Raw genomic sequence first — 12,709 nt, forward strand, 5'->3', positions numbered from 1 at the left:
AATTTCTGAGATGTGATATGGGTTCCAAACAGATGAGCTGTATTCGAGGATGCGTCTGGCGAAAGTTTTGTAAGCTCTGGTAAGTAGTGTGAGATTGCCAGAGCAGAAGCTACGTAGGATTAGGTTTACAACTCTTGAAGCCTTCTTGGCTATATTGTTGCAGTGGGCTTTGGCACTTAAATCTTTTGTTATTAGTATACCAAGGTCTTTAACCGACTTATGGTAGTCCTCGACTTATGACCATAATTGAGTGACCACAAAGTGAATCTGGATATCACATTGACTTTGTCAGAAGGCTGCATAAGGTGGCCACATGACCCTGGGACATTGCAACCGTGGTAAATACAAATACAATACAAATGTAAAATAATGCACTTGAGGAAAAGGAATCCTCAATCTGAGTACAGCGATCCCTCGTTTTTCGCGATCTCGTTCTTCGCGAAACGCTATATCGCGATTTTTCCCACCCGATGACGTCACTCTCTTCCTTCCTTTCTCATCTTTCTTTCTCTCTCTCTTTCTCTATCTTGCTTCTTCCTCTCTCACACTCTCTTCCTCCCTCTCTCATCTCTTTCTTTCCTTCTCTCTCTTTCTCTATCTCTCCCCCTCTTGCTGGCGGGCGGCGGGCGGCAGCGGGCGGGCGAGCGGGGGCATCAGCGAGGAAGACCCAGGGAAGGTTCCTTCGGCCGCCCAGCAGCTGATCTGCTCGGCAGCGCAGCGAGGAGCCGAATCGGGGTTTCCCCTTTGCGTGGGCGGCGGGGAAACCCCGATTCGGCTCCTCGCTGCGCTGCCGAGCAGATCAGCTGCTGGGCGGCCGAAGGAACCTTCCCTGGGTCTTCCCCGCCGCCCACGCAAACTCCACCATCTGCGCATGCGTGGCCATGAAAAAAGGGCGCGCATGCGCAGATGGTGTTTTTACTTCCGCAACCCTACATCACGGAAAATCGATTATCGCGAGGGGTCTTGGAACGGAACCCTCGCGATAATCGAGGGATCACTGTATTGCATTGGCAGTTCTGTGTTAGCAAAAACTTCAGAAGAGAAGGATTTAGGGGTAGTGATTTCTGACAGTCTCAAACTGGGTGAGCAGTGTGGTCAGGCGGTAGGAAAAGCAAGTAGGACGCTTGGCTGCATAGCTAGAGGTATAACAAGCAGGAAGAGGGAGATTGTGATCCCCTTATATAGAGCGCTGGTGAGACCACGTTTGGAATACTGTGTTCAGTTCTGGAGACCTCACCTACAAAAAGATATTGACAAAATTGAACGGGTCCAAAGACGGGCTACAAGAATGGTGGAAGATCTTAAGCATAAAACGTATCAGGAAAGACTTAATGAACTCAATCTGTATAATCTGGAGGACAGAAGGAAAAGGAGGGACATGATCGAAACATTTAAATATGTTAAAGGGTTAAATAAGGTTCAGGAGGGAAGTGTTTTTAATAGGAAAGTGAACACAAGAACAAGGGGACACAATCTGAAGTTAGTTGGGGGAAAGATCAAAAGCAACATGAGAAAATATTATTTTACTGAAAGAGTAGTAGATCCTTGGAACAAACTTCCAGCAGACGTGGTTGGTAAATCCACAGTAACTGAATTTAAACATGCCTGGGATAAACATATATCCATCCTAAGATAAAAATACAGGAAATAGTATAAGGGCAGACTAGATGGACCATGAGGTCTTTTTCTACCGTCAGTCTTCTATGTTTCTAGGTTTCTATGCAACACAGACACCCATCTTTGTAGGAGCCCCTCAACTATTGGAACTCTGCTATCAAGACCTTCCTGTTCCTTATTTTCATTCCAGTGGTTCTCAACCTTTCTAATGCTGCGACCCCTTAATACAGTTCGTCATGTTGTGGTGACTCCCAGCCATAAGTCTAGCACTAATTCTCCCAATAGAGCGTTAAGCTGATTGGCAGGAAGGTCAGAGGGACACCCCCACTGTAAATGTCTGATTGGTTGGATTGTAAAAATATGTTCCAAGATGCCAGAATAGAAGCTTTAGTTCCCAACACCATGGGAAATTTGTCTTTTCATGGTCTTAGGCGACCCCCATGAAATGGTTGTTCAACCCCCAAAGGGGTCCCGATCTCCAGGTTGAGAATCACTGGTGGACAAACTCACTTCCTGTAACCGTTCTTCATCCATTTCAGCCTTCGGACCCCTAATAATTTTTGTTGCTCTTCTCTGCACACTTTCCAGAGTTTAAACATCCTTTTTTTTATTGTAGTGAACAGTGCCACGTAATTGCCACATCATTCATTTAACAACTGTCATATTTGTTTTATGACCATTGCAAAAAGGACATAAAATCAATTTGGTCCCATGACCGACCCATTTTATAACCATTGGAACACACAACCATAATGGGCTGAGTCCATGATAGTCATACATCGAGGCCTATCTAGGTTGTTTTAATCAGGTTTAAATTTTGGAGAATTGCTAACTATTCCCAACTTTCAATTTATTTTGAAGTGTTGAAAAATACATTGAAATAGGAAGGTGAAGAAAACAGGTACCTGGCAATATTGAGGTATTGGATATTGAGTATTTTTTTTTTAAATTATTATTAGAGTTGGAAGGGACCTTGCTGGTCATCTAGTCCAACCCCCTGCTGGTTCAGGAGGCCCTACATCACACTAGTGCAGGGGTAGGCAAAATTGGCTCTTCTATGACATGTGGACTTCAACTCCCAGAATCCCTGAGCTAGCATGATTGGCTCAGGAATTCTGGGAGCTGACGTCCACAAATCATAGAAGAGCCAACTTTGCCTACCCCTGCACTAGTCCAATAGCAGCCCCAGTCTTTTCTTGAAAGTGTCTAGTGTTGGAGCGTTCACCACCTCTGCAGGCAAGCTGTTCCACTGGTTGATGGCTCTCACCGTCAGAAAGTTCCTCCTTATTTCCATGTAGAATCTCTCCTTGGACAGCTTCCAACCGTTGCTCCTTGGCTAGCTCTCTGGTGCTTTGGAAAATAATGTGATTTCCCCTCTTCCCTCTGGCAGCCTCTCAAGTATTTGAAGACTGCTTTCATGTCTCCCCTGGACCTCCTCTTCGCTAGACTATCCATGCCCAATTCCTGCAACCTTTCCTTGTATGTTTTAGTTTTTAATCCCTTTATAATTCTGGTTCTTCTCTTCTTCTTCTTCTTCTTCTTCTTCTTCTTCTTCTTCTTCTTCTTCTTCTTCTTCTTCTTCTTATTATTATTATTATTATTATTATTATTATTATTATTTTATTTATTTATTATTTTTATTTTATTTTATTATTTTATTATTTTATTATTTTATTTATTTTATTTATTTTATTTATTTTATATTTTATTTTATTTTATTTTATTTATTAGATTTGTATGCTGCCCATCTCCGCAGACTCGGGGCGGCTCACAGCAACAATAAAACAATGTACAACAAATATAATAATTTTAAAAAACACTAAAAACCCCTTATTAAAAGCAAACATACACACAAACATACCATGCATAAACTGTATAGGCCCAGGGGAGATGTCTCAATTCCCCCATGCCTGACGGCAGAGGTGGATTTTAAGGAGTTCACGAAAGGCAAGGAGGGTGGGGGCAGTTCTAATCTCCGGGGGGAGCTGGTTCCAGAGGGTCGGGACCGCGACAGAGAAGGCTCTTCCCCTGGGTTCCACCAAACGACATTGTTTAGTCGATGGGACCCGGAGAAGGCCAACTCTGTGGGACCTAACTGGTCGCTGGGATTCATGCGACAGAAGGCGGTCCCGGAGATATATCTTCTGCACTTTTTCTAGAGTATCAATGTCTCTTTTGTAGTGTGGTGACCAAAACTGAATTTTCCTAGATGTGTTATAACTAGGGCAGTGATGGTGACCCTATGGCATGGGTACCACAGGTGGCGCATAGAGCCATATCTGCTGGCATGCGAGCCTTTGCCCTAGCTCAGCTCCAACGTGCATGTGTGTGCTGGCCAGCTGATTTTTGGCTCACACAGAGACTGGGAGGGCGTTTTTGGCTTCCGGTGAAACACGAGCCTACTTGGCCTACCAGAAGTTGGGAAACAGTCCGTTTCCGGCCTTCAGAGGACCTCTGGGGGATGGGGGAAGCTGTTTTCGCCCTCCTCAGGCATTGAATTATGAGTGTGGGCACTCACACATGCACAATAGTGCGCACGCATGCTCTTTTGGGAAAAAAGGTTCACCATCACTGAAACTATGGTATTATAGAGTGGTATTAGCACCTCCCTTGTTTTGAAGTGTATTCCTCTGTTTATGCAGCTCAAGACTGGCTTGGCTTTTTTAGCCACTGCTGCACATGTTGGCTGTTTAGTTTGTTTCTAAAGTAATTTCTAAAGCAAGTGAAGTCCTGATATAACATTTCTGGAAATTGGCTTTGTTTTCTTTCCAGTTTGTGGGAGATTTCCGACAGCCACTTCAAGTACCCCATTGTGGAACAATATCTGAAGACAAAGAAGGCCTCCAAGAACTTAATCATCAAGTACATTATTTGCCGTTTGCTAACTTTGATCATCATCCTCTTAGCTTGCCTCTTCCTGGGATATTATATCAGTCTTTCCTCCCTGACCGATGAATTCATTTGCAACGTCAAAACCGGGATACTGAAAAACGACACAAACATTCCAGAACGATTTCAGTGCAAAATGGTGGCCGTCGGTGTCTTCCAGCTGCTGAGTTACATCAACTTTATTGTGTACGTGCTGCTCATCCCGTTGGTGATCTATGCCTTCTTCGTTCCTCTCCGGCAGAGCTCGGACATCCTTCAGGTGTACGAGCTCCTGCCGACGTTCGACGTTCTCAAAGTCAAAGCCAAACACTACAACGACATGAGCCTCTACCTGCTTTTTCTGGAAGAAAACGTGAGCGAGCTGAAATCTTACAAGTGCCTCAAAGTTCTGGAGAGCCTCAAAGGCAGCGGGGAGAAGTTTGACCCCATGCAGCTCCTGAGGAACCTTGGCTCGATTAAAATGGACGCCATGGACGCCAAGCCAAACACCACCCACAAGGAGAATAGGAAAAAAACGGAAGTGGAAATGTCCAATGATGCAGCAGAATTGAAAGGTAATATTATCTGCTTTAAAAAAAAAAATATTATGTAGTGTTGTGGCCCACTAGCGGCCAGTAGAGCTGGCCCCAGATTCGGACATTGAGGAGGTTTATTTATTTATTTATTTATTAGATTTGTATGCCGCCCCTCTCCGAAGACTCGGGGCAGCTCACAACACAATAAAAACAGTTCCTGACAAATCTAATAATTTACAATTTAAAATTTAAAATAGTTTAAAAAACCCATTTTTAAGCAGACATACCTACAAACATACCATACATAAATTATATAGGCCCGGGGGAGATATCTCAGTTCCCCCATGCCTGACGACAAAGGTGGGTTTTAAGGAGTTTGCAAAAGGCAAGGAGGGTAGGGGCAGTTCTAATCTCTGGGGGGAGCTGGTTCCAGAGAGTTGGGGCTGCCACAAAGAAGGCTCTTCTCCTGGGTCCCGCCAAACAACATTGTTTAGTCGACGGGACCCGGAGAAGGCCAACGAGTCTGCGGAGAGGGGCGGCATACAAATCTAAATAAACATAAACATAAACAACAACTCTGTGGGACCTAACCGGTTGCTGGGATTCGTGCGGCAGAAGGCGGTCCCGGAGGTATTCTGGTCCGGTGCCATGAAGGGCTTTATAGGTTATAACCAACACTTTGAATTGTGCCCGGAAACTGATTGGCAACCAATGCAGACTGCGGAGTGTTGGTGTAACATGGGAATACCTTGGGAAGCCCATGATTGCTCTCGCAGCTGCATTCTGCACCATCTGAAGTTTCTGAAAACTTTTCAAAGGTAGCCCCATGTAGAGAGCGTTACAGTAGTCGAACCTCGAGGTGATGAGGGCATAAGTGACTGTGAGCAGTGAGTCCCGGTCCAAATAGGGCGGCAACTGGTGCACCAGGCGAACCTGGGCAAAGGTTAGGGAGGAACATGGGCTCATCCTAGAGACTGAGGAAGGCTCTTTGTCTGAGGCAGAGATGCAACCAGGGCAGTCTGACAGTTATCAGTTGCCTTTGGAGTTAGACATTAATGAGGCAGATGAACAGCTGGAGCTTGTTCCCAATGTGCCTATGCGCAGAGTTGCCAGATGAAGGGAACAGCTGAGGAACAAGGGTCGACTTGGGAGTAAGGCCACAGGTGGACGATGAATGGCCCCTCCCATAGGGAATAAAAGAGGGGCAAACAGGGCGTTTGCAGGAGACAATTGGTTCTCTTAATTGGTTCGTGACTCTCAGAGAGTCTTTGCCAACTTTTGAAGATATCCACCTGACAGCTCTCTAAACCAGATAAGATCTGTGACTGTAAATTTACCCTTGACTTTGCTGGATGTGAATGGGAGAAATTCACAGTAAGTTCATAAAAAGGATATTTCATTTACTGCCTATAACACATAACATAGGTAATATCAAGACAATGGAAAATAAAAATGGCTTATTGAATTCTTTTTTTTGCTATTAAAAACATATTTTTTTATTCCCACAAGACTTTTCTGATGTCAAAACAATTCTGCTACTTTCATATTTATAAATCTAATTTAAGTCTGTAATCATGTCTACATCTTTCAGATTATCATATATTTATCACATATATGATGATTGTATGTTATAAACTTTTCCTGATTGAATTAGTTCTCATGACAAGTTTCCAATCTGTCCCCATGTGTGGTTAGGTCGCATGAATTTGGAGAGCCGCCTCGAGTCTTCGGAGAAGGGCAGCATACAAGTCTAATAAATAATAATAATAATAATAATAATAATAATAATAATAATAATAATAATAATAATTGTTCTGTCGGGCTCTCTGGTAGACTCCTCCCAAAAATTCACAGGTACAAATTTCAGACACACACACATTTGAAAATTCAAAACAATGTTCTTTATAATGAAAATTCACTTAAACCAAGCCCTCTTTTGGTATAGCAAAGAGCATTCCTCTCCAAACAAACTGGTATTTGTACAAGTCCCTTATCAGTTCTGTGATACTTAGCTTGCAGCTGTGAGGCAATTCACAGTCCTTCTTCTTTCACAAAGTGAAACACACTTTGCTCTGGTTTAGTTTCAAAGCGGGGGAAAATCAGCGCACAAAAGGTCAGTCAGTAAAGCAGGCACAAAACACAACGATCAGATAATCTTCCACAATGGCCAAACCCCACTAATGACCACAGCCCCACCCAACCACAGGTGGCCTCATTTTCTTTGATAATAATCTCTCAGTTGTTGTTGCCTATGCATCGCTCTCCGCATGCGTGGCTGTATCATTAACTCTTGTTCTGAATCCAAGGAGGAGCTAGATAATTGATCTCCTTCTGAGCTGTCTGCCACACTCTCCTCCTCCCTGTCACTCATGTCTTCTTGGTCAGGGGAGCCTTCATCAGCAGATTCCACCGGGGGCAAAACAGGCATGCAGCATGTGGATGTCTCCCCCACATCCACAGTCCTTGGGGCAGGAGCTGGGCCAGAGCTAACCACAACAAATAATAATAATAAAAATGGATATTGCCAACAAATCTTAGGCAAGCCCTGATTTTTATGTTTCCTGATAAAATACATGGGAAAATCTTAGGGATTGGCAACAGATTCTCATTGCATAATATGCTTAGGAAGGTGCCGACTTTTCAAATGATGCATGTTTCCTTAAAAAGAAATTGCTGGCATTTTAAAAAGGAGTACTATTTTTAAACAGTTTTAAATGCTCTGAACCATTTGTTTCTATTGAATACAATGGTCTCGGGAAAAGCACAACTGATATAAAATATGTATAAAAATCCTAATGTAAACATAATTTTTGCCCTATTTGTGAAAGCAAACCCAGCTGAGTTTAAAGGTAAACCATATGGGTTTAAGTCAGACATAGTAACACTTCTAATAACCCCCCTGAAATCAGTGGATCTTAATTTAATTGAATGAATTGAGAACCATTGATTGGCCTTGGTGTCTTTCAAACTTGGCAACATTTAGTTAGCTGTGTGGACTTCAACTCCCAGAATTCTCCAGGCCGCATGCCTATGCATCTTTAACGATACCGCTCTCATTTATATCACTATAATCTAGACTTAACTGTTTCAAATGTCTGGCATTTGAACCTGGCAAATGTCTGGCTTAAGCACACCAACACGCCTACCTTCCCTGTCCTACTGTCCCCATTTATTCATATCCTTATCCCGTATTCCAGTGTTTCCCAACCTTGGCAACTTGAAGATATCTGGACTTCAACTCCCAGAATACCCCAGCCAGCGAATGCTGGCTGGGGAATTCTGGGAGTTGAAGTCCAGATATCTTCAAGTTGCCAAGGTTGGGAAACACTGCCATATTCATAATCATGTTTATTCTTATATCTTGTTATTTTATACATATTTGACAAATGAATAATACACAATAAAAATTAAAATACGAGCCATGACATTGGTCTTAGTCACCCATCCTCAAGTCATTCATATTATACATATTATGTATGTATGTATGTATGTATGTATGTATGTATGTATGTATGTATGTATGTGTTTTATTTTATTTATTTATTTGACTTCTATGCCACCCTTCTCGAAGCGACTCAGGGCGGCGTACAACATATTGAAAACAGTATGTATGAAGAAATCTAATTATTGTTTAAAAAAGAATTATTAATAAAATCGTAAAAAACCCCATATGCAGTCATTCCCATTCATTCAATTCAATCATTCACAACATTGGCCAGAGACAATCTCGTCTCTCACGGCCCCCATGCCCTATGGCCCCCATGCCCGCCGGCAGAGGTAGGTCTTCAGAGCTTTACGAAAGACCAGGAAGTAGGGGGATATACGTATCTCCAGAAGGAGTTCATTCCAGAGGGCTGGGGCCACCACAGAGAAGGCTATTCCCCTAGACCCCCGCCAGACAACATTGTCTGGCCGATGGGACCTGGAAAAGGCCGACTCTGTGGGACCTATATTTCAGAATGATTACATCTCAGCCTAGACTTCATTCTCTTCAGTCATGCTTATAGAGCTCTGAAATAAAATAAAGGCAGGTTACCCTATGGAAGTGCTTTAATTAAAAGGATATAACAAGTTTACTTCTGACCTTTCCACAGATCTGACAGAGCCACAATTGCCGGATGATACTGAAGGAACAAGTAAAGATGGCAAAATTCGCCAGAGACTTTTGGATTCTTCTTGCTGATTGGATTGAGCCCGTGGTTGATAGGTGCTGAAAGCCATTTTGAACAGCCGAGGCATAAAGCCATCTATATTACACCACTTGATTGCCTTCCCACTGAGTTTACAAGGACCGGGGACAGAAAGGCGAATAATTGTTTTGAAAAATAATTGAGTTGTCTGTGTTTACATGTCTACAGTTTACATGAATATTTTGCCTAGAGATATACACCAACGAGGTGAACTATGTCCATTCCTATTAGGGAGAGACGGCAGAGGCACTGAATTTGAAAGAAAAGAAGTAAAGTAAGGAGAATATTTCAGATTGGTTTCATAGATGTGTAAAGTCATCAGTTTCATATTATTCAGTATCTTCAGCCAGATAACAAAGGAACAATAATCAACACAACAGTTAGCGACGTAATAGTGACATTACAAATACTAATAAAGTAAGTAAAGTAGTATATTCTTTGGTCTATATCACTTTGAATAAAAACTATGGAAGCAAACAAGTTTCTGTACAAGTAGTTCTGTGGATAAAATGTCAACTTATACCTCTCACTTGTGCCTGTCTTCCATGAGATTTTACAGTTCAGAGATGGAGAATTGGTGACTATCTACAGGTAGATGAACGCCTGTTCTTCCTCTCATTAATCATGTTGTTAGGAGCTGGACATGGTACTTTCAACAACATTTGAAATTCCAGAGTTTCTATGCAACATGGGATACTCTGAGAATATTCTTATAATACCACCATTTACAGAACTATCTTAAAGTTAGTAACTTCAGGATAGTGAAATGGAATATATATATTTAAAAAAAGGGGAAACGCTTCCTTGAATCTTATTTTGAGATTGCCTGCCTGCTTTTTTACTTCATGGCTGTACTTCACTGCTATATATTCAAAACTCCAAATATCAAGCAAGTAGAACTGAATGGGAGAATGTTTGAAGCTTTTGAATCAAGATATGTAGAGACTAGCCTATAGAAAGAGAAAAATACAGACTTTGGGTATCTCTCCACTCTTAAGATTTTGTACTCTTCTAAAAGGCAGGTTGATTTTTTTACAAGTAAACATAAAAAAAATATTATTTCAATTGCTTATGGAGACCAACTGATGCAACAGCAAAATATTGTCTTTACCTGAATGAAATATATCAAAAGTAGAATTTTCTTTAATCCTTAATAAATTCACCAGTGCAATTTTCTTCACAAGATGGAAGGACTTTAGTAGCGTCCCCTACTCAGATGTTTTTCCAAGTTCTAGATCAAGTAAATAGCTATATATTTATTTATTTGCAAACTTGCTGGAGCAACTAACCAGCTGCAACTCCGCTTAGCATTTTCAAGATCAGTTCTGTGTTATCATCTCTTGTGGCCAAATAGATGATTCCAAATTTAAGATAGTCCCTTACGCTCCAATCTACCTTCTATAATAAAAGGAAGTCTCTGTTACTGTACTTCCATCTGTTCCAAGATGATTTCACATTTAAAAGCTAAATTAAGGACAAAAACAAATCTTCCTTTCAGAGAAATACTGTATAACAGAGATCTTCAAACTTGGCAACTTTTAAGACTCGTGGACCTGAACTGGCTGGCTGGAGAATTCTGGGAGTTGAAGTCCATAGGTCTTAAAGTTGCATCCAACTTGAATATAATGAATGTTATATAACAAATCAATTCCTCCTCTATTACAACCACTCATATAAAGGAGCTGTGAGAGTGTCTAGAAACAGGATCCTTACCTGAAATATTTTGGATAAGTACTTTGACTATCTAGGTTCTTTAGTCTTGAAAAAAAGCTTTTAAAAACACAGAGAATTGTCCATCCATTTCTGAAAAAGATACTTCACTGTGCTTCTCAACATATTCTGTAAAGACAGCCTTAAATATCACCTTTCTGCACTGGAAAAAGTTTATCCAACTTCTCAGGCTGTTTGGATGCAATTTTTACCCTTTCACCCCAAGGACTGAATTCCAACAAAGGAATAATTCTGAGGCACCCATGCAGATGATGGGTGATGTGGATTATTTAACGAGACTTCAAAAGAATTTCAAAATCAAACATCCATATCCCACTTTCTTGGAGGCTGTCATTCTAATGAGGCAGCAAATAGACAATTTATCATATGATTACAGTGCAAGAACAAAAAGTGGAAAATTTAGCAGAATAATTGCAAACTGAAAAGTGCATTATCTCAGGCTCTGCATTTTCTCAAACCTGGCATCAGCGTGTACGTTTGCGTATCTTCTCAGAGAAACTATCGGAAATTGTAACTGTCACAAAAGTAAATACAAACTGTACGAAATCACAGCCACCTCCACATCTTTGCAGAAATAACCGTAAGAACAAAGCTTGAAATCATAAATTATGTCTTAGATGTAATCTAGCATAAGAAGGAATATTCAAGTAATGATGACCAGGAACAAGTTATTGGCAAAAATTTCCAAAAACCTGAGCTCTTTTATCAAGGCTGCCAGTAACTAGAGATTTCAAAGAATTGTGAAGTTTCAAGTAAGTATTCTGGAAATAAGAGTTACTGGTGGCTCTTTGTAGTCCTTTCAAATTGGTTGATTTTATAAGAACTGGACGGAAATCTTATAAAATTAAAACTCTGCTAGTTGTACAGCAGAGGGGATATTAATTAAAAATAAAATAATAAAGGAAAATACACAATGTCTTTGCATTTCCTCTTGTATGTAATATAAAATGGAAGCAACTGTAAAGAGTTTTGCATGGGGAAAGAGATTTGACTCTGGTTCCTGTACATTGTTTAAAAAGTCTCAAGGCCTAAAGTGAATCCTGATTTACATTGGACAGGCAATGCCAGCAATTGGCAGGATTGACCTAGATAAAGGTTCGGTTGTCATTTTGTTCCTGCATGATGGGTTTATGTTCATTTTTGCAGAGTAGCTTTGCATGGAATACCTGCAGGATAATATGCCACCTAGTGTAAGATGTGAGAAATTACTTGGGAACAATACTGTGGTAATCATAGTGTAACTGTGCACGTAGTATGGCTATAATAAAATTGTTATTTAATACCAAGATGTTTGAATGCTTCATTCTGATGGGCTCGACACAGCTGCTCACACTGAGTTGTATTGGGGTCATTTTTATTATATTATTATTATTATTATTATTATTATTATTATTATTATTATTTAGATTTGTATGCTGCCCATCTCCGCAGACTCGGGGTGGCTCACAGCAACAATAAAACAATGTACAACAAATCTAATAATTTAAAAAAACACTAAAAACTCCTTATTAAAAGCAAACATACACACAAACATGCCATGCATAAACTGTATAGGCCCGGGGGAGATGTCTCAATTCCCCCATGCCTGCCGGCAGAGGTGGGTTTTAAGGAGTTTACGAAAGGCAAGGAGGATGGGGGCAATGCTAATCTCCTGGGAGAGCTGGTTCCAGAGGGTCGGGGCCGCCACAGAGAAGGCTCTTCCCCTGGGTCCTGCCAAATGACATTGTTTAGTCGACGGAACCCAGAGATGGGACCAGGAGACCAAAC

At 41.2% G+C, this 12,709-nt stretch overlaps 1 protein-coding gene across 1 annotated transcript in view; it reads left to right on the forward strand.

The window, feature by feature from the left end:
• Positions 1 to 12,228, forward strand: part of PANX1 (pannexin 1) — a 47,887-nt gene extending 35,659 nt beyond the window's left edge. Inside the window, exons 4-5 of the mRNA XM_070749620.1 lie at positions 4,390 to 5,060; positions 9,116 to 12,228. Coding sequence (XP_070605721.1) covers positions 4,390 to 5,060; positions 9,116 to 9,204 — 760 coding nt within the window. The 3' untranslated portion in view covers positions 9,205 to 12,228. The remainder of the gene's footprint in view (positions 1 to 4,389; positions 5,061 to 9,115) is intronic.
• The last annotated feature ends 481 nt before the right edge of the window (positions 12,229 to 12,709 follow it).

Source organism: Erythrolamprus reginae, chromosome 4 (assembly GCF_031021105.1).
Source record: "Erythrolamprus reginae isolate rEryReg1 chromosome 4, rEryReg1.hap1, whole genome shotgun sequence".
Classification (NCBI taxonomy): domain Eukaryota; kingdom Metazoa; phylum Chordata; class Lepidosauria; order Squamata; family Dipsadidae; genus Erythrolamprus; species Erythrolamprus reginae.